General features: G+C 47.9%; 2 protein-coding genes across 3 annotated transcripts in view; one reads left to right on the plus strand and one right to left on the minus strand.

The window, feature by feature from the left end:
• Mettl5 (Methyltransferase like 5) overlaps positions 1 to 19,350 on the minus strand; it is a 67,587-nt gene extending 48,237 nt beyond the window's left edge. Inside the window, exon 1 of the mRNA XM_072286368.1 lies at positions 19,129 to 19,350. Within this exon, the coding sequence (XP_072142469.1) occupies positions 19,129 to 19,249 (121 nt within the window). The 5' untranslated portion in view covers positions 19,250 to 19,350. The remainder of the gene's footprint in view (positions 1 to 19,128) is intronic.
• On the plus strand, positions 1,809 to 16,731 carry LOC129387768 (bacitracin transport ATP-binding protein BcrA-like). Of its 2 annotated transcripts, none has more exons than XM_072286245.1 (6): positions 1,809 to 2,208; positions 5,850 to 6,130; positions 7,253 to 7,585; positions 10,123 to 10,374; positions 11,220 to 11,383; positions 15,831 to 16,731. In XM_072286245.1, coding segments are annotated over exons 2-6 (816 nt in total). In that variant the 5' UTR covers positions 1,809 to 2,208; positions 5,850 to 6,064; the 3' UTR covers positions 15,832 to 16,731. The 2 variants fall into 2 exon arrangements, with proteins under 2 accessions (XP_072142346.1, XP_054933293.1); XM_055077318.2 differs by lacking the exon at positions 15,831 to 16,731 and adding an exon at positions 12,919 to 14,100.
• Positions 19,351 to 25,230: the final 5,880 nt, after the last annotated feature.

The raw sequence follows: 25,230 nt of genomic DNA on the forward strand, positions 1-25,230 counted from the left end.
ATACGAACAGGACAGATGGGTCACAGGAAGGCGCGGATCGAAACAAAGTTGTGGACAACGGTTGAACAAGAGATGTCTCTCGAGCTAACGTTCAAGCGAACTAGTTTTCATCAAAGCTGGAAACAAGTCCTCTTGTCGAAACTTCTGCTCTAGCGCGAAACTTAGCCTGTTTGTCCCACTGTTAATTATTTTGTAAGCGAAGAAGTGACGTAAACATTGGAGAGGATCGGCTCCGCCACGGCGGAAATATATACGAGATGCCAACTCCAATAAAATAAATACACTGTCGACCTAAATGGCTAGTTGTAGATGATCGACCAGCGATAATAAATCTAATAAAGACTTGGTTCAACATGAAGGATGATATTCCCGTAACTTTTGTTAAGAGAGTTTCCCCGATGCTCGACGTTCGGTTGCGCCGTAACTTCGTGATATCAATCGGCGTGGTCGCTAGGCTAAACACACAATTATGGTGAATCGTAGACGACCTGTTAAGTAAAGGATTTTTCGAAAACGGTCCTCATTTATTGATGATGTGTGGCTTTACTTGATTAATATACGGAAATAGATCACATAACTGGCGACTAAACAGTGCATTAGAAGACGCAGAAGTTTGGTCGTGTTATTTTTTCTGCAGAACAGCTCTCCGCTTCTGCCTATGTTTACACTGATTTATCGATCTTGGCCTCGCAGTGTGCGCTTGTAGCTCGAAGCAGCCACCACAGCGCCCGGCAGAACACGATCTCTCTAAGAATGCCAGCGCAGCTTATTATACGCAAACGTTAATTGCGGTCAACTTGAAAATGCAGAATGATTGCATGATCGTTCGAGTCGCGGCTGTCCCAGCAACGTGGGACCTTGTGGCACAAGTTAAACGTAACGAATGTTAATTCTAATGGTAACCTAACGTTCTAGATTCATTCGATCTTTACCTCTAGCGTTCCTTTGCAAAGCTTTAGCTCGAGAAATTCCTATTAAAGTGCACGCGAGAAGCACTCAAGGTGCTCATCACTGCGTGCAGTGTAGCTTGAACAGACCGCGAAAGACGACAGGTGAGGCGGGAGACAGCTATAATATAGTGATGCGTTCTGTAGGCACGACGTAAGAGATCCACTCCCACCACTCGATGAAATTTGTTAACGCAAAAAATTCTCAACCAGTTTTATCAGTCACGTAATATTAATCAACAGCGCGTCCGCTCCAACTCTAAGCGCTACAAAAAAATTGGCGCTGTCGAGCTAATTAGTAAGTCGTTATGCCTCCGTTACGAATCGATTCATACAGGAATGAGAATGTAAGTGAATTTTGAAGCACTCCGCCGGAGTAGTCGCACTTATCTAAAGCGCTGAGAGGTATATTGACTTTCTTAACATGGTTACACGTTAGGACTTTCTTAGACGCATCTGCAGGAGTCCCTGCAATTATTATAATTACCAGGAATAATCACGCTTAAAAATAAAATAAGTAGGAAAGAAACGAACAAAATTATTTGTAAACGCGATGTGCTACCGAGAAAACACTGGCACAAATTATACCAGCGTCACACATATTGGCGAATATGCAGAAATTAAAAACGAGCCTATAGAGCACTTCATTTTCTGGTATCCGCATTTCACTACGGCATAATAGCCTATGTCCGCAATCAATGCGCACGGTTGTCACGTATTCATTTTCAACAATATAGACTGGCAAGCTAGTTGGCAAGCTAGTTGAAATTCCTCTTAGGAACTTCTCTTAAAACGCAACGAAAAGACGAAAGACGGGGAGACGGCGGGACAATGCGCTTGATTTTCGTGTCCTTTCAAATCTATCTATCTATCTATCTATCTATCTATCTATCTATCTATCTATCTATCTATCTATCTATCTATCTATCTATCTATCTATCTATCTATCTATCTATCTATCTATCTATCTATCTACATATCTATCTATCTATCTATCTATCTATCTATCTATCTATCTATCTATCTATCTATCTATCTATCTATCTATATATCTATCTATCTATCTATCTATCTATCTATCTATCTATCTATCTATCTATCTATCTATCTATCTATCTATCTATCTATCTATCTATCGCAGTGGCAGCGCTCACACTGTTCTTGGCATACGGGGTGGCCGCAATTCCTGCCGCACATCTAATCAGCAAGGTGTTCCCGAGTGGCTGCCAAGTCACCATCATTTTCATCAGCCTCACATTCGGTAAACCGCGGACTTGCACATTTCGCGGATTGCATAACCACGTAGTGCACAGTAGGGCACATTATGCGGCCCGATAGCTGTCATGAATGTATACATATACTTGACTCGTTTGGATGCACGAGTATACATATATTCGTCGGTGCCTGTCATAGCACGTTGAACACATGTAGATTCGCACCTGTATGTGCAGGGTGTCCAATGAAGAAACGGCACTAATGGCGAGAAAAGTGTCATTACGCGTAAATAATAACCACCCTTATTTCCGATAACTCGCGGCCACACTGTTGAGGGTGGGGGCGGTAATCGAGGGGGGGCGGTAATCGATGGACCTTAGACTCATCAGTACGATACTAGCACAGAAATCTTCCCTTTCTGCTCAGTGCGTCCAGGGAAGCCTCATCATTTTTACCAGGTGTAATAAAGAAGGATGGTGAAGACGATTGCTAGAAGATAATGGGATGGTCGCTGTGCCATCGCTCACGCGTGTTTTGCTGCCATAGTCGCTTTCGTATTGATCAACAACGAATATGAGTTTCTGCGCCTATCACTGACTTTCAGAGTGAAGACACAATTCACAGAAATGGATGCCAGGAGGTTGCTGCAAAGCGCCATCGTTACGTGAAGTCGTCATGTCGAGCATTCAAATATTCGCTTGCGGAGCCTCCTATACTGCGTTGTTGCCCTACCGCTGTTTCCACGAGCCGAAAGCGCATTTAACAAACGATCAACATACATAATACAAGCATACACAGTACAGGTATTAATTAGTTACTTCTCTCCACCTTGCGGGTTTCCGCAGAACTATTTCGTCAAACGCTTGCCTTTGCTTCGAGTTGAAGACAAATTCGACTTCACTCTGCCATCTGCTAGCCGCCTGGTTAGCTCAGATCGTAGAGCGGCTGCCCCTGAAAGGCGGTGGTCCCGGGTTCGAGTCCCGGACAAGGACGAATTTTTCTTCAAATGCGATACTGTTCTTGCGAGGAGCCCGTATGGGTTTCCTTTGTAGCATTTGCTACGAACGGGTGGATGTCTGATTTTTCCTTTATTAATTAATAGTACAGGTATATATAGATAGCGCGCTAGACCCTCATGCCTCACGGGGCGGTATAGACGCTTTTCGCGGAAATCCCGTGCGCGCTTCCATGTTTGATCACGTGGTGACGCGTCCATTGCTTGCCTCAGCTGCATCCGTAGCCTCCGTGTTTACAATGGATGTGTAAGACGCTCGGTGCGCCTCAGCAAGTCTCTGTTTGATCACGTGGTGACGCGTCCATTGCTTGCCTCAGCTGCATCCGTAGCCTCCGTGTTTACAATGGATGTGCAAGACGCTCGGTGCGCCTCAGCAAGCCTCTGTTTCGGGGGATATCGTCGACGGTGACTGGATGGACGGCACGAAGCTTTGGCCACAGCATCAGAAAACATGCAAAAGTGCTTTCAAAGCTCATTAAGCATTGTCAAAACGGCGCGACCAGCGTATATGGTGCTTGGTAAAAGCGGGGCTAAAATATACGCTAAGCTATCCAAACTTTTCACTTATCAACTGAATCACGATCAGTGTGTTTGGCTCTTCTTTCTTTATTTAGCAAAAACTTTTAAGCAGCGGTTTGTCACGTTTATGACTCAGTAAAATTCCTCGGTGCGGTCACTACCTGATTATTTTCTGCCTAATCGCTCGCGGGTGTGCGCAGTTGTGGCAGATTTGTTCTTGCTGTACACAAGGCTGGTAACGTAGCTCTTCTGTACATTGCAATAGCTTGTAGCAAAGATGTATTATCGCCAGTAACTCGCTTACTCCTGTGGACAAAAATTATTGTGAGGCTGTTAAAAGAATATAAAAGAAAAGCTTCGCCTGTGTCACCGAGGTCTAGACCGTCGCAAGATATTCAGCTTCGACCGTTCGTATGCTCTCGGTGTAATCACCGTCACCCATGCTTCCGCGCATTTATTGAAGTGTGCGCCGATTCACTTATTCTGGATACGTTGGCGATACAGTGGGCGTAAGTATGCGTTCGAGTTGGGGTAGATGTGTGTAGATACGTGCGCGAAACGTACTATGCGACGAAGCGGCGCTACTCCCTTTGTCACTGTGTAACGAGCGGTAGTACGTCACTCTTGCCGATGCTCCGGGGTTGAAGTCCTTTCTTTGTAGACAGGCGCTACAACACTGGCGGGTGAGTGAATATTTTGATGCGAAAGCATTAAGTGGCCCATTGAGCCAAAGAGCCGGCGTCTGTCGTCTGTAGCAGCGAAACGGCACCTAAATTCCCATTCGCTGCGACGCCACGTCACGAGCGCGCCTCAACGGAGCAGAGTGGGCGAAAGAGAACACCTGCTGCAACGCTAGCACGCCAGGCGTAGCGTAGGTGGAAAGGGTATAGCCGTGACGCCACGTCACCCTCTCTCTTGGAAACCGGCATGTGGTCCGTATCTCTGTCCATCTCTCTCTCTCTCTCTCTCTCTCTCTCTCTCTCTCTCTCCCCCCCCCCCCCCCCTTACTGGACTGTGCCGCTGCGCTCGCCTGCCCGCCGTGGCGGCCGCTACTGCTTCCTCGGTGTATCGTGGCGCAGGACGTCGATGGCATGCGGCGCTGGCACCGCAGGCAGCTGCTGCTTGCTGGCTCGGGCAGCAGCACGTACCGCTATATATGGTACATTACTCGCAGCGCAAGATTCGAAGGACCACCCGGCGGCGTTCAAATGGACACTAATGCTTTCTCATTTACAACTCATGAGAAGTGCTTACGTGTCGTTGGAACTTTTATCCTCGAGGAAAGTGGTGCATTGCGAAGGGCCGGCAACACAGGCTGTCCTTATGTAGCAGCGGTCTGTGAACTTGGTCGCGCAGATTCGTTTTAATTCCTTAAAATGCAGTCACTATTTTTGCAGCCAACTACTGCATAAGGCTTTAATCCGCCGCTCCACATGTACTTTGCAGCATGAATGGAGTACAGCACGTTAGTGAAAACCCAGTTACATTTCCGACAGGTGATCGCACAGAAGCAGGGTATAAAAAGTAATGGTTTCTTATTCGTGCGGCATATCGCTGTGGAAGCGTGCTGCGCGCCGCCGAAAGCGCCATCTGATTCATCTAGAACGAAATGCTTCGCGAAAAGTGTCAATAAAGCCGGAGCTGCAAGCAGTAGCAATACGCTATATTGCGCGCTCTATTGTTTTGTTGTACCGGGTAAAAGAAGCTCCTATTTAGAACCCTTTGTACGAACCCGACGCAAGAGGGTCAAATCAGAAGTCAGGCTGAGATAGCCCAACTCTAGACCGTTTTTACAAATTAATTCCTGAAGCCATTCACCTCAGTGGCGTGCAGCCTGCGTTGGAGGTGACGAAAGAGAGAGCGCGAAAACGGCGTTCGGATATTCTTTGTTATCTGCGCAGTGTTGACTCGACACGACGACGACATTGCCAAGGTTCTGGAGCCGACTTTGTGCAGCACGACTCGCTATTAGCCATTACATGAGCCCTTACATGAGCCCTGCGTACATCCAGATTGCAACACGCACGACAAGCCAGATAGTTAGACATTGTCCGATTCGTGTGAAAGCCCTGCCTGATTGGCCGTGTTACTTCACATAGTGTTGCCAGTCAGCACCCAGTGGTGCTCATGACGCGCCCTGTTCGTGGACTCAGGCGTGGTGCCGACGCTGCTCGAGATCGTGTGGGACGCCGAGGGTCCGGACGCGGCGCCCGTGGGCCGAGTGCTAACATCGGCGTCCCGCGCCGTGCCTTCGGCTGCGCTCAGCGCTGGGCTCACCAGGTTGCTGCGACTGCACGCTGTGAGCCAGCTGTGCGAACTGCCCGACCGGCAGAGGGTCGCCCTGTGCAGAGAGCTGAAGCCGCGGGTGATGGCGCCGCCCGCCGCCGAGGCGCTCGCCCTATGCTGTCCTGAAGCCCATGAGCTTGAGATGAAGGTACAGCCCCCATGGGCAATAATAACCAGTGTACTCTACTCTCAAAAAACAAAAGTAAAAAGAAACGCCGTGATGCGCGTACGTTGTCGATGATGTAGAAAAATGCTGTAGGTGTACAGCCGCAACTTCTAAAAGAAGAACCCATTGACACCAGCTGTATAGGTGTGTTCATTTTTTGTCTGGATGTGCGTGTGTGGAACAACAAGTTAACCTATCAATGCTTGAATTTTTTTTTTCTTTTTGCTTAAAGAACAACTATATGAATTGCCACTTATTTGTACGTAAGTTAGGACACCATATCTTCGGCTGCCCCAGGGTGAAACTTCTATATAAGTTTGTTATAAAAAAAAAGTATGAATAAACAAGTGAAACGGGTGTGTGCGGTTAAAGAAATTTTTTATATCAGCACAGTTTCTCAGTATATATATGCGCCTCTTTTGGCTGTATTCGACGACGACACACACACGCCTCATTTGGCTGTTAGTCGTTAGTCGACGTAGAGATATATATCTACGTCGCAGGGGCGGATCCAGGGCAGCCTCAACGAGGAGGGGGCTCATCAAAATATGTAGGAGAGGAGGGGGGATAAATTGCCGGCATCGCCGGGGGGAGGGGAGGGGTAAGGAGGGAACGAAGGGGTGCGCTCGGGCCTCCAGGGCAAGCCCTCTGGTATATTGTCGTCGTGTTCGCCACCCTTTTGTCTGAAGATGCAAAAGAAACACGCTCAAATTTATATCCTAACGTTTGGCTATGAAGGTGAACTGTCTCGTATCTAATGAAATCCCTTAAAATAATTTATATTGCTGAGATGACCACTGCAACTTGGACAATTTGTGCAGCCAGAATTACCATCTTTAAGATCTTCGTGAGTGCACAGCGTTGTTTTCTACGCCAGATATGGGAAAACGCTGACATGTTCTTGTTGAACAAGTACGCATGACGTCACAATCCGGATTTTTCTCGATTAAGCGTACCACTTCGACTTGGCAGATCGGGAGTCGAAACCGGTATGTCGTGAAATCGCAACAACGTGCTTCGGTAAAGTTTAAGAAGTGTATAATTTATGGTGTGTTGGGGTGTTTGCTAAAGTGTGAGCGAAATAGTTCGTCGGGACGTCGTCAGGAGGTGCCCAGCTGGCCGGATCTAATCGCGAGAGAGGCGATCCTGACATACGACATGGCCGCGCTGCTGGGATGCGGCTTCGTCGCCCTGTTGCTGTTGTCGCTGGGCGACGCCGTGCTGGTGCCGCTGCTGCACCGGCTCAGATACATGGGCTGGCGGAGGGCAGGCACGTCCACCAGTCGCAAGTTGGCCGCCATCGAGGCGAGTGGGCTCATGCAGCCGGTCGCCGCCTCCGTCAGGCTGCCGCAGTCGTCGGTGCCTGGTACTGGCACTGGCGGCATTCGCTCCAGCCCCACCATCATGGACCCTACGTCGCTGGTCTCTTCGTACAAGGTGTGCGCTGGCGCATGCATTTTATTTTCCTTCCCTTCCAAGTCTCCTTCTTCCTAGGTGCTTCCTTCAATGCCACTTAAAAAATTCGGCACGACCCACCTCGCGATGAGTGTCGATGGTAATGCGTTTACCCTGTATATCAATATAGCGACACAACGTATTGCCACCGTCGAAACGAATTATATATGAGGTATGTAATGCACCGGAACTCCTGTTTCGCGCTTCCCTTAGAACACTCGGCGCCATCTAGCGTCGCCACCGAGAAGCCTGCGCTTGGCCTCCGAAATGCATGGCGCTTCGGTGCGTGCGAACGCCTAGAAACAAGCCATGCGACAGCCGGGCTTCCCTCTCGCACTTCTTTCTAGACACGCTGCGCCATCTAGTGGCACTGCCGAGAAGTTAGGGCCCGGCCTCCGAGATGACAAGCGTAGTGCACCGGTGCCTGCGGACGTTGAGGATTATTCCCTCGCTTGCCGCATACCCAGTAGTACATACTTAGTTACTACAGCTGGAAAGAGGTTCGTTGAAGAGCGCCACCTACCCAGCGTATTCGGGGCGCTGCTCACTAAGCGTTGGCGTGAAATACGTTCATTGAAAAGCCACACATATCCAGTGCATTTGTGGCGCAGCCTGCTAAAGCGTCGTGTTGCTGTCTTTGAGGAACTGTTGTGACGTGGGCTCGATTACGCTCAGCATCGGAGAAATTTGAGGAATCTTTTTTTTCGTCATGGTAGAGCGGCACATTCCCAGTGGCACAAACCTAGTTACACAAGCTGGCATCAAAGACCATTGAAGAGCGGCACATGCCTGCTGGCGCGCACCCAGCGCTCCTGGTCGGCGTCAAATTGTTTCATTGAACAGTGGCACCTACCTAGTCCCGAATCTACAGTTACCTATGTCGGCGTTAAAGGGATTCGTTGAAGAGCGGCACATTGCCGCATACTCGGTGATCCAAGTTGGTCGGACGGTTAGCTTCGAGCTCTGTTCCCTCACCACAGCAGCCCCCGATGCGCTACTCATTCGACAATATACTGTAAGTGACCCAGATTAGGCGGGAAAGCGGTTACATACATACATACATACATACATACATACATACATACATAGCCGCTGAAAAGCACGCGACGTGCCCTAGGAATGCTGACGCATTAAAATGCGGATTATCTATTCTATACCTACGCGGCTAAGTACGCAATGTGCACCGCACGTGACTATACATACATTACACGCTCATGTTTTAAGGAGACTTTTTCTTTGTATCCAAGTTAGCGTTGTTCTTATCCGGGTGAGCTGCAGATGCGGATGGATCCGCCGTGCAAGCATGAGAATACATTTCTTCTCTATAGAACACAAACAAGCAAAGTATGGGCACTGGTATGGGCATGGCCTCATGTAAGGGCCTGAAATGGTGCCACTGGGCTCGATATTCGACGCTTGGCAACAACGCGCGACGTTTAGCGTTTAATTCGTGTACCATGGGAGACATAGGAAAGGAGCTGCACAAAAATCGGCACACATAAATAAAGTCCGCACAATATTTTATGTTGTAAATTACATTTAGCACTGTGCCCTTCAAAGTGACCCTACTCTTGTGTATCGTCCACTCTTGATTGCTCAACGGATGAATCAAGTGACATGCTTATTCAGTAATAAACCAGAAGAAAAGGGGCTAACCGAGGGGCCCGATTTTTATTAGTCATATCATGAGAAGCCAACAAACACTGACACCAAGGACAACATAGGGGAAATTACTTGTGCTTAATAAATGAAATAATGAAACCATAACTTAGTGGAAAATGAAAGTGGATGAAAAAACAACTTGCCGCAGGTGGGGAACGATCCCACAACCTTCGCATGCTCTTCGGCTGATTTCGCCACGGTATGTCCTCACCTTCCCAATTAGGAAAGCTTGATTAGCTATGTCACATAAATTCGTTGTTCGACAGTTGGTTGCAAATACTTATTCCTTCGGGGGGAGAAAGGTGACCGAAGCAAACGCTCGGACTAGCAGTTAACAGCGAAAGCTATTTTCCCGTGGCTTCGAGCTACACGCTAAGCTCACCCCAACTTCGTAAGTAATTGTGTACAGCGACAAGCCACAACAACCAGCGATGAAACCACGTCGTTGCAAAAGTCAACTACCACTGCCTATCACTGGTACCAAGCTTCGATGACCCTCTATTTTGAAGAAGAGGTTTCTTGAAAGACTTCAGATCGACTTGAAGTTCGTGGGATCTTGGTATCTGGCCACTTTTGTCTCGTAATAATAGACGATTTAAGGCCTTCTAGTGCATGTAGGACGACGAAGAAGGCATCGAAATGAAGTGAAAAGGGTGCACCAAGTTATCGTGGAGCTATGTACGAAGCGATATATAAATGCGTGATTAGCGCAAGAATAAGCCGAAATGAAAAGGTAGTGCAATCTAAACAATAAGCCGCTTGGTACTATAATGCGAACAAGAAGACCTTTTCTTTCTTCGATGTCGACAGCTGTCGACTCGCCCTTTTCTTTTCCAAACATCTTTTGTCACGTGCAGGAGAAGGGAGACATGGTGCTGGAGGCGGCAAGTTTGGAGCGCCGGTTCGGTAGCCAGTACGCGGTCTGCGCCGTATCGTTGAGTGTACGGGAGGGTGAGTGCGTCGGCCTTCTGGGCCAAAGTGGAGCTGGAAAGTCCACCATGCTGCGAATGCTCTCCGGAGAGCTGCTACCCACGGCCGGCGCATGCGTCGTCTACGGAAACGACCTGCGCTCCCAGAGGGCCGGCTACGTTACGCGCGTCGGGTACCAGGTATGCTAATGAGTCACTTGGTGGACGACCGTCACCAAATCGGTGTCAGTGCGGTGGCCTCAGCTAAAGATTATCTATGTACTGAAGTGTTCGTTTCCCGAGCTTCTGGAAAATTGTGTGCTATCTTGAAATGATCTGGCATGCTTCACTTATAGTAATCAAAAGGTCGTTGCTCACTCAAGGTTGTTTATATTTATTTAGTTTTGCTGCTAATCGCTGTTTACGGCCCGCTACTTGCCCTTTTGGAACTCGGGAACCTAACTAAGCACCCGACATCAGCAACAGGTTGAGATATATCTAGCTTTGTCCAGAACTCCTGCTATTGGATCTACCGCGTTGGAGGCGAGCACTGCACTATTCGGCTATAGTACCATATTGGACGTAAAGCGCAGTAGAAATTTTTATAGCTAGCCTCGGCAAGACGTGGCACCGATGCCACCTCCGAAATATCTGGCGCCGGGCCGGCGTTGGTCCACGTCTTAGTTCTCAGTAGCCCATGCTCAGTAGCCCATGCAGTAGCCCACTCAACACACACATCACGGTCGGACAGGAAGTACCTCAAACCGCAGTAAAATCTTAAAAATTTGGTGGTGCGTACCGCATACTTCCACCCGATGTGAGTTCTCGTTGGGAAATAACTGCATTGTAATGCTATGGTTTCCATATGACTGAACCACGTGTGCGATACCAGCGCTGGAGACAGAGACGACACAACAAGGCAGTGTGTTGCGTTGCCTTCATTGTGTTGCCCCGTCCCCTAGCGCTCGTATCGCGCAAATGAACAACCAACAAGCTCATCGCGCAATGTATTTGAACCCTTTGCCCGTTGCGTTCTCCCCGTCCAGCCTAGCACCGGCGGCTATGTGCCCGAGCTGACGGCCCGGCAGCACCTGGAGCTCCTGGCCGTTCTCAGGCTGCTGCCTAAGCGCAACGTGCGTCCACTGGTGAACCACGTGCTCCGACTCGTTGACCTTGACAGGGAAGCCGACAAGCAGGCTGAGCACTACTGGTGCGCTCTTCTCCTTGTCCTCTGTGCGTGCGCGCCCGTGTGCCCTATCGAGTTTCCTACGGTTGCCGATGGGAAAATGCGGCGGCACGCGGTGCATGCATCGGGGTGTTCAGAAGAGATCGGCACCTAAGAGCCAGGGCATTCTGACTATGCGTCTGGTGACCTACTTTGCTTCTGTCAGAGTACTTTAACCACAAAAAGAGCTCGCAAGGTGTTGTCACAATGCCATAATAAGCCGTTATTATTTACGCAAAGCAACCTTTGGGTCACTGAACTAGGAGGGAAGACTAGAAGATATGCGCTCACATTGTGTCGGTTTCAGTGGTACGTTTTCTTTCACTTTGTTTACTTGTTGCGTTATATACGCGAACAAATACTCGTGGCGAAGGTTTAATTAGCTTTAAGAAAGTTTATTTGAGCCACCACGACTATTCCTTAGCGCGAACCACTTGTAAGGCACTTCGGGAGAGTACCTGTTTCATACGTCTTGCTCTCTCCCATTTGTTGCTCTGTTGTTACCATGTCGAAGCGTCAATATCTAGAAATTCCTGTAGTGGCAAAGTGCGTTTATTGTTTTAGTGTTGTTCTTGTTTATGACGAGTGGCTGTGGAGCATACCCACAGTGGGGGATTGGTCATGAGTCGGGTGGTTAAATTAAACGGATAAAAACAAGAGAACTTACGAGACCCCCACAGACAATGGCGGACACACATTTCAAACACACATTTCGTAACGTACTTGAGCCTGCCAAATTTAGCGGGTGACGAAGAGAGTAGCAAGTTGCAACAGCCGTAAAATATGCAGGACCCTATGCAGCTGGCGCCAATTTTCGCCACACCCTCGAAAGTATAAATAAATTAGGTTTAACTCCAAAATGCGCAAGAAAACTTCACAAAGAAGATAACTGAACGCATCAAGAGAACGTACCTACATATTTGCCTATCGGAGCAACCCTTAGTTTTTCTTGGCAAAATTGGTCCCCAGGAACGCATGACCGGGAGTTTTCTGGAATCACAAGAACACTGCTGCCGCAGAGCAGGTAAATGTGTCTATATTGCTACATGTACATTGCGTAGCGCGTGGCGTAATCTGTCGCCACAGCGACCCACTTGTTGCCAGACGTTTATACAAGGAAAGGGCCAAGTAAGTCCAAGCCAACGTGAAAGATGAGCTCCTACGGGACGTCGAGCGGTTGAAGACACCTGGCAGGGACCGTCGATGGTGTTCAGTGCTGGAATTTTGTCACACGCCTCAACGAAAGACGGGTTTAAATAGCAGCAGGTCACCCTCCGTTGTCTATAGATCGGTTCCTGAAAGCTAGCCCACCTTCCGGTTCGTGTTCTCGTTAACTGCGCAGACGTCACAATACACAGGAGTACGATGTGCCACGTGTATACAGTTGACAGTCAGCACCTTGCTTGCAGTGACTCTTTCGCGCTATACAAACAAGAAAGCGTGCGGACTTTCGAACCGGAAAAAAAAGAAGATGCTTTCTTTTCCCGGCTTAAAGCAAGTTGCGCCGCGATTCATTTCAGCCGCTCGTCCCTGCGAAAACTCGGCCTCGCTATGGCGTTGCTGGGGGCCCCGCGCCTGGTGTTGCTGGACGCTCCAACGAGTGGAATCGATCCCATCTCGGCGCGCAAGATGTGGCAGGCCGTGGACGCCTTCATCACGGCCAACGACCAGGCGGTCGTGCTCGCCACCACGCTGTGAGAACCGCTGTGCAGGTCGCGGCGACTGTGTAGGAAACATCCCGTCTCCTACACACCACTGAAAAATGGAAGGGCACTGTAAGCGAGAACGACCAAGCGCATTGCGCTCTGCCGTTCCTATCACCCTTCATTTTTTCAGTGGTTCGTCGGTATATAACACAGCGCATTGCAAGATGAAGACACACCAACTAGCCCAATTACTCGCTTCACTGACGGGAATATTTTAAAGGCTATTATTATAGTCGTAGGTATACGAATCCAGAAGACAGAAGGGTAGGAGGGAAGGGGAGGGGCGGTCGTTGATGCTATAGGTGGCAATGGCTCCCCTTGAAGCTCTGGGTGCGTCCGTGCGCACACGATAACCTCATAACGTGTTTGGTATTTCATAGAGCACACATGACTGTTATAGACTATTTGAAACAGTGTTATACGCATTGGCACTTGATTTCGTACGCATCTGACAAAGCAATCCAGAGAGGCTGAAGTTTGGGAGGCTTTGTAGCGAACGTACACTAGACCACCGAGCAGGTTCCCATAGGAAAGGGGACGCTGCGGGACCTGTGTTCCCGGTGGTGCAGGATTCCCGAGTGCCTGTCGCTGTGCTCGCGCGTGCTGGTTCTGAGCGGCGGCGAGCGCACGTGGGCGGGCTCGGTGGCCGACCTGCGCAACACCTTCTTCATGGGCATGGTGGTCACCGTGACGCTGTCGGCCGAGCAGAAGCAGGACGGCATGGTCGCCTTCCTGCGGCGAGTGTACGACATCTTCGGGGGCGAGGCGCAGATGGTCAGCAAGCACAAGGTGCTGGCGCCGTCCTCCGGCTACCCATCTGTCGGGCTTAGAGCCACGTGTATAATTTCCTTAACAACACCCGCGCCACCCAAAGCGCGGCGACAGCCCCGCACTTCGGTTATAATCATCCAATTCAACTTGTATCACCACCCGTGCTCTTCGACGCAGCTCATTGCTCTTCCTGATTGTGCTATACGAGCCTCGCGTATATATACAGTGGATAATAAGGCGGAAGCAGCGGGGCTCGTTGGCGACATCTTGTGACGCAGAACTCTTCTCGGAGTGAGCGACATTCGAGAGTTTTAGCCTTGCGTAATGCGTGACGCTTTAACGTGACGCGTTGGGCTCACTGCGCATATGCGTCGTATACCGCTAAATACCACGGCAGACCACACAGACCACTGTGATCTTCTAACAACATGGCAGCGCTCAGACCTCTATTTCCCGGTTCGATCCAAATTCACCCTTCCCACCAGTACTGCGTCGTGGTAATAAGAAATAAATGGTAAAATCGGCCATCGCTTAGTTCCATCTTACGTTGAGAACAAGGTATTAACTATGTTTTATCGTTATTATTGAAATCAGATCTTATTTCTATAAACCAGAGAGACGGCACTGAGCCGAGAAAGTATTTTGATTGCCACATATAGCAGATGCGGCCACAGCATTAGCGTTGATGATGCGTTGGCGATGCGAAGCGCTCTGATAACCTATTTAATCGCTGCACCATTAATTTCATACTACGCTGTATCACGGTATACGCGATCACGGAAAGCTATAGAACGTTGATCACTAGGCATATCTACCACGGTTCCATGGAGAGGCGGTGCATGCGCAGAGCGCCTAACGTGTCACATATCACAATAATGTATCACGCATAGATAGAACTCTAGATTATTCTGCTGACGTAAAGGTTTCGCTGATTTAAACGGGTAAACTTTTCATGGAAGAATTTTCGTTCGCTTTCTTCTTGGATAAAAAAAAAAACCTGAAACACAGGAGCTTTTTCGACGCACTATGGTTTAACAGTGTCACGAGGTCCCGTGTATACTAATATTACAGCTTTAACCTAGAGGTAGCTGTCCACTCTGCTCAGACGGTTTGCCCGCCGCAGCTCAGCGAGAATGCTAGTGCGCGTGCGCAGAACGCTCATGTCGGCAGCGGAAGCTTGGCAGAACGCTGCACGTCCCGGCTCCGCAGTCTAACCGTGGAGCGCGACAATGCATCCGATTGCTTTGGCCGTCTTCCAGACAAACTGACTGGACGTCGCTCACTTGTCTGGGAAACGCACTGCTGCGCTTTTCTTCTTTTCGAAAATGCGAAATCATCGCAGTTCTACGCAGTATCTCACTTCTTGAAACGGGAGTGGAGGGGACCACAATCGACGCTCAGCCAATATTATCTAGCTCACACACCGCCACCCAGGGGAAGCCCTGCTGCGCTTGGGCACAACGCTCGTGCCCACAGTGTAAAACACGACGCTGCTTCCGCTCCGCTGCCGAGCCAACTGGGCGGAATTCGCGGACGTCAGCCCACTGAGCGGTACATCCGCTTGGTCTTTTTGTTGTTTTACAATCAAGCTGGCCACGTGCCACTTAAGCCTTTCCAACGGGATCATTAAAGAATTCAAAGTCAATGCAGTTCGCTGCAGTGCCTCTGCGCGCAGAATGTGAGCGGAGTGGATCGTAATCGACGCCGAGGTAAAACAGACTACAAGTGCAGTAATTAAACTGGATGTCGTTGTTCGAAATGAACACAGCAGCCATATCTATGTAGCCATATTTCCGCGCAAGTGTTGCTGTTACGGTTTCGTTGCTGTGCTTCTTTCAGTTATTTAATCTTGTACTTGATATTTCGTTCTGTATACCTGGTCCTGTTGTCTTGAAAAAAGACGGCAATGTGTGGGAATAAATAAACCTTCGACGTGTATTGGTCACCCTCTGCAGAACGTGGTGCGCTTCAAGATCCGCGACCCGCTGTACTCGATGCGGTCGCTCAAGCACAAGCTGGTCGACCTGCGTAACGTGAACGCCGTGCGCGACGTCGACTTCGGGCACGTGGCGCTGCACAAGCTGTTCGGCGTCCAGGAGCCCGATTAAGGTTCCTGCGGCAAAATTTTGGCGAGCTGCGCGCCAATGCCACACCCGGCTGTAATATAACGCCCGCCATGGAGTCGTCGGGAATCGGGAGACGAGCAACATGCGCTGCGAAAACGCGGTTGCCAAGCATGCTCAAGTCGGCATCGTGTCATTTGTGAACTGCGCGTAATGTGGCGCCTGCATGCGAACGTAAAAGCTATTGCATATACGTGTGACTTGTCCGAGAAGTCCACTCGTTCAAGAAGTCGCACCGCATTCCTAATAGTATACCGAGACGCTCGTTTACTAAAACACATTTCTAAAGATTTAGCAATGCCTCCACTTCATTGTTGCCATTTTCAGCTACATAAGAGAGAGAGAGAGAGAATAAACTTTATTTTAGCTCTAAAAAGTCTTCTCGTTGGGAGCAGCGTGGGTTGCTCCGGAATTCTTCCTTCTAGCCCAAGGCCCCCACGGATACAGCCACCGCGCAGGCTCGGCCTACAATGGCGAGCTGGTCCGTGGCGGGAAACGATGGCTGGTGGTAGAATAGTACGTGTTGCTAAGCCACAGTTGCTGCAGTTCAAACGAAAAGCCCAACGTATAATCTCGGATACATTTTATACCTCGAAATGCAGATTTATGCAAGGAATTAAATCTTTTAAGAATCCCTGGAGCGAAGCTCCAAAAGCAAATAGCTCAGAAAACCTACTACTAATAAATTATGCTTACCTAATGTATAATTTCACTGTCTTTTTGCAAGGATGCATTCTCAATGGACGAAAATAAAGGTTATCAAGTTATAATTTTCCTTAATGTGGAATGGTTCTTGAGCACTGTGGTTAAGAAAGAGGCGATTTGTTTATTTGCTTTTGGCACGGTGTTTTCTTGCAAAAAAAGGTTTCTTTTATTCCAGAATTGTATTCTTACTCGCATTGTGTGATCACGACTCGTTGTGTTTAGAGGTTGATCACTCCTTGCAGCTGAGAAAGACGAAGATGACTAATCGAGGAAGAGTAATTGCGATTCCACCTGTTTTTCTGTATCGACGTATTTAACGTTGGGGAGCATATAAAGCGTCTTTTGGCACATGCCTTTCTTTTTTCACGTTGTAGTAACGGTAAAGAACAGAACTGCCAAAACTGCTAGTTAAAAATTGAACTATTAAAATTGGACCCAGCAAAAACAAGCAACGCCAGAAGCACAACGATTGCGGCGAGCACATTCGTCGGTCTTCGAAATCCGACCTACGCGACGAGTCATGTGCGCCCGCTGTATATACATGATTCATCGTGTACATTACAGGGCACTGTAATGGTGCACTGATGCGTCCGCATGTCGAAGAATGTACTACGCCACCATTCGGGCCGTGCGCGCCATCTTTTAATGCGAAAGCATACGTGTCATGAGGCAGAAAAGTCTCCGTTTTGCGCAACGAGTGCTAACGAAAAGCATGTCTGACGTCATCGGCGTCTTGTATGACGTCAGTAGCAATACAGAATTAAAGTTAGAAAAAGTTAGAGTAAGGTGACAATGTGGAGTAAAGTGGATTAAGGTGGATTAAGGTTGGCACAAATTATAGCGAGGTGAATTAAGGTTGGTTAAAGGGGATGAAGGTGGTACATATTAGAGCAACGTGTATTAAAGTGGATTACGGTGTACTAAGATGGATTAAGGTTGGTACAAATTGGAGCTAGGTGGATTAAGGTGGATTAAGGTTGGTACAAATTAGAGCAGGGTGGATTAAGGTACAGTTGTGAAGGACACGTGACAATGTATGACGTCACGTATCATGGACGTAACCAATTAATTAGAGAAGTCATTAGGCTTTCGCATTAAAATAACAAAAGGATACTTAAGTGGCTGTCAATTTTAGATAAGGCTCTTTCGTTACACAAAAGGCATCAACGTTACGGAAATTTCTGGTACACGTGTCTTGCGCCGAGCGGTAACTTTACAACAGGGGTTAGACTGAAAAACGGTCCCATTTAAAGCTATAAACAATCTACGTGTGTCAATATGCGGAAGTGCTTAGGTTTCAGGACTCATCACTGAACCTCAATGCGTTGGATTAGGAGGCCTACGCCAACACCTGTCCTATAGCTATCAACGGAAAGCCTGCTTGCTCCGACGGTAACGTCACCATCGTAGCCTGACGCTTCTCGCAGTTGGCAATTTTCCGCGACGGCTTGCCGCGAGCCGCGAGTGACCATGCTCATTTCACCTGCTATTTCTTTTTCTTTTCTACGTGCTCAGTCGCGACGTTCCTTCGGCGATGAAACCTGTTGGACGGACTGGATTGATACTCGGTATAAATTGAACGGGTCTCGCTGTAAATCTAACTGATCGTGGCGGCGCGTAATTTTGAGTGCAATATTGCGCTAAGAAGTGCAATAACGATAACCGCTTTAGTTTCCGTTGTCAGCCGACGACAATGAAAGGCATGATTTTTATTTATTAATTAGGAAGTCAGTGCAGTGCAGGAACAACTGACTTGGGGCCGCATCAAAATGGCTGGTCGGTGGGATCTTGCGCCTGACGCAGTTATTTATATGTCAAGCACCGATATACTTGCACATACCTTAGAAAACACGCCGTTATTACTCGGACGTTTTACTACCATCTATGCTACAGCCGAGACAATTTTTCTCAAAGAAACATGGCTCGCAGTACATAGCACGACATGAGTTTTGTTTATCAATTACGTTGCAGTAAAATAGCAAAAATTGTGTCTTTAACGTAGTTTGCTCAAGAATGACTAAAGTGGCGCCTACAGCATTTTTGAACATTTTTGTTTGTTCGTCCTCATGAAAGCCTAGCGCGGTTGTTCTACGAGATAAAAAAGTAAATGCATTCAGAAGAACTCAAACAAACAAGTATACGTATGCCTGCAGTAATACCGCTTTCGACGCTTGACGAAACAATGCACAGTTCTCGGTAGCGTCTTCTGGACCACGGCTCTCAGGCAGAGGCCAGAACGATCAAGCAAAGACAACTGTCGCTCCTAATATTTTTCCTAATGACAAATTGCCGAGAGAAATACCGTCGAAAAAAGCTGACCAAGGTGCTGCTCGTGAACAGCTGCTTGATTTTTCTAGTAATCGGCGCTTTAGGTGCCCATCGAAAACCTCTTAGCAATAACTTCACCTACATCTGCATAGCTCACCACTTCGTATTCCTCCCACGGTATCATCCGTGACAACTTGTGACGGCGGCCTTCTTCGATCGGGAAGCTGGCACGGGCGAAGCTGCGGTTCGTTGGGGTAGTTTGCATGGCTACTTTGCATGCAACACTTAGATGGCGTGACCAGTGCTCACGCTTCACAAAGCAATAGCGCAACCACACTGTGGCCTCAAGACCGCACACATCACGCTCCGAGGTAGCGCAAGCGCGACATGCCGCGATCACAAAAAAAGGCGGGTTCCCCATTCGGCGGCTCGTCGCCTACTACGGATGGGCTATACGAAAAGTGACGAGCGTGACGTCAGGCGGAAAGCAAGCAAGCTTTCAGCTATATCTAGGCGGTGTTGCGTAAGCGCACTAAGAAGCTTCGAGCTGGGCCCTTCCTTATTTCCGTTGTATCTGTTGTTAATTGTTATTCATATTCCTTCACCATATAGTGTTGGTGCGACGTCAAAAACCAACTCTTCGCAATGCGTTTTGGCTCCACACGGGTGAAAACTCTGTGATAGGTTCCTACGAAGCACCAGGCTGGATGAAGAACGCAAACAAAAGCAATATTTAAAAATTAAATTCAGAGGTTGCACGTGCCGAAACATCGATATAGTTGTGAGGCACTCCCGATTAGCATTGGCTACCTGAGGTTCTTTATTGTGCACCTAATGCACAATACAGGGGCGTTTTTGCCTTTCGCCCCCATCGAAATGCGGCCGCCGCGGCGGTGATTCTATCCCGCGGCTTCAGAGCATTAAGAGCATTAAGAGCGGCTAAGAGCATTAAGTTCACATTTGCTATAGATACGTGTCATATATACATGTACCTTATGCATCCCTCCATCATCTGATTGAGTTCATTTTGCCTATTAACGCAGGTTACCAAACAACAATGTGCGATCTGATTCGATTGGTAACGTCAGACTGGGTTAATTAACAAGCTGGTGCTGGTCAGCACCTGTCCTTCGCCTGCTCTTTGGTTTATGTCCCCGTACAAAGTCGCGCGCGCCCTTACACTTTGAATCTGCTTCGCTCGAGTACGCCATACTGTTGTGAAGGCGTCGCTGTGACCTGAACCCGAGCACCATCGCCAGAGACGGAGATGGGATTCGAGTGAGCCATCGCCGTGCCTTCAACAATGTATCATTTCGTCTAGCCGAACAGGCTTATTGGTCTTATTATGATAGGGGCCATCGCGGTGTTCAACGTAAGGTGTGCGTTGTGAACCCTGGTCTCTTGGCCCGCGAAGCCGACAGCCCCATATATAATCAAGCTGCAGTTGCATGCAGAGACACGATGTCTCTGCATGCAACTTGTTTCGAGGGTATCAACATCAAGGTACGCTATGCGTGGACATTTTCTGAGACATGTTGAAGTAAGAACACAAGCAGCACGCTGTCCTTGAAAGGCGCCAAGGTTTATTGTCAGGTCAAAGGTTTTGCAAAAGATGGAATCAAGGAACAGGGATGAGACGCAAACGGACAAAAGGTGCGAAGGCGCAAACGCGGACATCACGCAATCACGCTGGAATGTGTGAAAACGAACTTGACGGGCACTCCGCCTGTACATGCGACAAAAGATGCTTGGCCTTTGACACTTGAGCAATTCGTTGCACAATGAGGCAGGAGAAAAATACGTGGTGGAGTCAATGTCAAAAGGAACACATCTGTGGCGCAGATTTCTAACCTTACGCAGCGTAGACGTGGACGTTATGATCACCTGAAAACCACGTCGTTGCTGAGCTATATAGGACTCAAGTAGTGTGCGTAAGCTCGAAGTGGATCACAGGGAAGCTCTACATGAGTTGACAGCGTGCTCAGCTGTCTAAGGAAAGGTTTCAAGGAACTATACACAAGGCAATGCATGTCTCTTGCAGAGCTACATGGGATTTATCACTTTCATATCATTTCAACTGCATTACGAACTTCTTACACCGCTTCGCGGTAAATCTCGGTAACGAATTGATTGCGCTCGAGAACCAATGCTTTGATCAAGAAATGCGGCAGAAGTCACACGCCAACCCAGATTACGCTACTGTGTTTTTCAGGCACATTTAAGCGCTACTATGCTGACCAGCTCACACCGATACGCGACGGAACTTGTTTTTGCCAGCAGTAGCTGCAGACTAACAAATGGTTCTTTTCTTCATCAAATAGCGCGATCTACGTAAAAGGAAGTTGCTCGGCCCTACTGGGTTTTTGGTCAAACATGCGGCAATTACACTCGAGAAAATCATCTCGTATTAGCTACCGTCGTAGGTCTTTAACACTACTGAACCATTTGGCAGTTAACATGCCAAGCCGTTGCTTTAGGTAAAGCTCCCGTTACAGAATTAAGTTCGTGCCTGCGCAAAAGCCTCATTTGCGGTTTCGTATATGCATATAGGTTTTACACCCGCGCAAGTTTGAAGAGGCAATCCGGAGCGAAGAACTCGCTCCCCAACTCTGGGCCGTCCAGCAGGTCCACGACGCCGCCAGGAAACTCAACCTCCCGGTTCCGTCGTGGGAGACGCCCACTCCATGAGAGCCCAAAGCTCTCGTGGCCTGCAGGACCTGAATAAAGTTGATTTCCTTCCTTCCTTACACCCGGTATATGCTGCCTACATCAACTGTTCGATCAAGCTTTGAGGCAGCATTCGCATGGAAAAGCTGTGACATTGAACCTCTGGTACTGTAAGGTCAGTAGCGCGTTACGTGCCGTTTGTTTACTTCCATTTAGCGATTAGTAGGTTCTCACGTACGAGAAAATAGCTACATGCAGGGCTCGCCTGTGAACTGCCAGTACGGTATCGATAGTTTAGAGTCTACCGTAATTGCTCCTTTTTTCAGGTGTGCAAAGATCTGCTACAGGCGAAGAGGTTGGTGTTGCTAGCCATCTTCTTGACAGACGTCCGTCGAGGCATTCATGAAATATTGAAGTACGTTGCAGGTGAATAGGAAACTTGGTGAAGTAACCATTGACGGACTGGCGACATCACAATAGTAGACAGGGTAGTGAAGAAGCAAAATCAACAAAATCTCACGAAACAAAACCCGGAACGGCACATCTATAATATCTTCAACACACAATAAAACTTATGCAATAACGACTAGCCACCCGCTAAAGGCGCAAAAGCACGACAAACAAAACGAAAAGTACATTGGACTTAGCCGTCCCCTCCAGCGCCGGAACCCCTGAGGCAAAATTGGTGGACCCAAGGTCAGTACTCCGTGGACGTGATCATATCACACAGGTTTTATCTAAGCAGCACAGTATCTCTATCGAAACTCCTCATTTATCACACGAATTACAGCTCGCGTGTACACGACTGAATATGGAATAAAACAAAGCCAAATCAAAAAAATGAATTCCTTAAGCTTCTCGGTTTCAGAAAATTACCTGTCATGTCTGTAATTGGTCGCCGCACTTGCTAAGAATGCTTTTACGATTGGCCAGAGCCTGTTCTTACAACCACTCCAGCATATAAACTACGTTGAAAATATGGGGGCGCTATTCTGGACAATACTGGACACAGTCGAATTCCGTCATATTGTCGATTTCGCCATTTTGCCAGCTCTGATTGGTTCACAAGGTGGCCACGCCCTTTCTGATGGGCTCAAAGTGCAAACATGGCGGAATTTGGCAGGGCACAATTGAAAGTGCCGATACATGCACCCCTGTTTTACGTTGACGCAAAATGCAATTGCAGCAGTCAGCGTGCAAATAGGAGAATTTGTCGCGCATTGAACGCACACAAATTTCACTTGATTTGACGGAGTCATGATTACGCCAAGCATCTGTTCCAAAAAGAGTCACCGCGCAATGGAACACAGTCCACAGTTAAGCATTCAATATTTTTCTTTTTTTTTTTGTGTGTGTGTGTGTGTGTGTGCCGTTATATCAATGGTGGAGCCAATGCTTACGCGAGTTAGCGCTGTCATTTAGGTCTCAAAAGCGCGACGGACAATTTTCCAGACGACACGAAACATGCATGGCTCACTGAGACTTTAGAGTGTATGTATGTCTCTTTAAGGATGCATGCAGTACGCATGCCGTTGACAGAGCGTTATCAGCGCACATAACTCCCCACTTTGCAGTTTCGCAATTCGAAGCCACGGCAGTTGAGCAACAACAAAAAAGTTGCAACAGCGAAAAAAAAAAGAAAGAAAAAAAAAATGGGACGGCGGCAGCAGGGTTCTCCAAATGGAAAGCATTGTCACTCACACTCGATAGCCCTACACTACCGAACACAAAAGTGTAAAACCCTAAAAAAATTTACAACCTTATTTCACCTTCGGCACTCTCCTGCTCCTGCTTCACTTCAGCTGCTAAGTAATCGTCGCGACATAGCTCTTTTGTCATTATTTCATAAATACGCCCACCACACTAACAAACGTTCCTTACACCTAGAAACGTCATCGCACACGTCGCACAGATTATACAACCATCATAGCTTCACGCGCATCTATGGTAAAACAGAAGCATTTAACTCGTCTGCAATTCCACGTGCCATTCGGCTCTGGAACAACCTCCCCAACAACATAGTTGCGGAAACTGACCGTGAAAAATTCAAGCACTCACCGAACTCGCTTAACCCATGTTAACCATTAATATCACACTCACTGTTCTGTGTTATTTTTTTTTCTATCTTTTTCTTGCACTGTAATACGTTTGTTACAAACTTACATTGTTCCTTTTTATTGTAATCATATGCAGCTTTATGTAGCTAATATGTTTCTCTGACTTTTAGGCTGTGCACTTGGCCGCTGATTTCATTTGTTATTGTTGTTACTAGATTGTATGTTACTGATTGTATGCCCCCCCTTACTCAATCCCCATGTAGGGGCCTTGTAAGGTATTTTACAAATAAATAAATAAATAAATGTGTCAGGTTGTTTCAACATTTCGCGTTCATTGATTTGCATAGTATAGTGTTGATCATGGATCGTAGCAACCAACTCGCATCCCCCCTCCCCCTATTCTGCCATCCTATAGAGCTCTGTCATTCTACAGTAACACATCTTGCACCCTTAGTGACATGTTTCATTACGTAGTTTCTCTTCCGCGGCACGTTTTCAGCTCTTTCAGCCATATTTTGCGCATTGCCGTTCTAAGTTCCTGACCGTTAAATTCAATGAGCTTGGAAGCAATCGTTTCTTGCTAACGCAGCGTCATGTTAAGGCGACATTGTACATATTTCCCCCGTTAGATGTTAGAAAAAGTGCTAGAGACACTACTGTGGCTAACCTGAAATAACTTAAACACACTCAGCCTTTTAACACACTCAGCTATTGCAAGAGCTTCGAGGCCAAAATCACGGGGCTTCATACACGGGGCATTATAACGCTTTGCTGATGGCATGAAACTTCACAGCAGTCATTTAAGACTGCGGGGAAACGGCAATTAAGATTAAGACTCCGTCGTCGCAAGCAGGATCGGAAGGAGGATAAATGAAGTAGAGGTGCACTAACCACTTGCTACTGAAAACACTATTACAAATAAAAGTAGACTGCGATAAGAAAAAAGAGAAAGGATTTGTGAATAAACGTAGGACTAACAGCGGCAGTATGTTGAAATCACAACAGAATACTTATGTCACTTTACATGAAGGCTCGTATAGTTTATAATTCCATCACCGTGAGCTGGGCTGTGGAAAATGGAGAAATTAACTGGTCGTTTATTTAACAAAGACACTAGTACTAAATAACTAAATAAAGAAGGAAATAAAATTTAGAGCTAACCTCACTGCAACTGTCTAGCCCAGACGGCTGGCACCTGAGTGGCGGCCAACAATCTGCATCTTTCATGTTCCTGTGCTGCCCTCTGACGCACGCCGCTGGAAACGTTTTGGAAGGGTGTCGGGGATTTCGCCGGTTGATTTGTGTACCTGAGCCCATGTTGAGTGTGCGTCGGTTGTACGGTTCGTGGATCGCGATTAATTATTAATAGTTTCTCCGGGGCAGCATGTCCACCCACCGAGTATAGTGGGTGAACAGGCCCGAGTGCGCTGTTGTGGTAACAGCGCGGCCGATAAAGGCACGCCGAGTTCCGTCTGCCGACGCGGCTGCCTTGAGCTCGTTGTCGTTGATGTCTGCGATTGCACATCGTTTTTTTG

This window comes from Dermacentor andersoni, chromosome 2 (genome assembly GCF_023375885.2).
Source record: "Dermacentor andersoni chromosome 2, qqDerAnde1_hic_scaffold, whole genome shotgun sequence".
NCBI lineage: Eukaryota > Metazoa > Arthropoda > Arachnida > Ixodida > Ixodidae > Dermacentor > Dermacentor andersoni.

What these genes read in the sequence shown, in the direction of transcription:
- LOC129387768 (XM_055077318.2), top strand. Translation starts at nt 6,065, where the DNA reads ATGGCGCCGCCCGCCGCCGAGGCGCTCGCCCTATGCTGTCCTGAAGCC. An exon ending in CCCATGAGCTTGAGATGAAG is followed by an intron (nt 6,131 to 7,252) that starts GTACAGCCCCCA and finishes GGACGTCGTCAG; the next exon opens with GAGGTGCCCAGCTGGCCGGA. An exon ending in AAGCAGGCTGAGCACTACTG is followed by an intron (nt 11,384 to 12,918) that starts GTGCGCTCTTCT and finishes GATTCATTTCAG; the next exon opens with CCGCTCGTCCCTGCGAAAAC.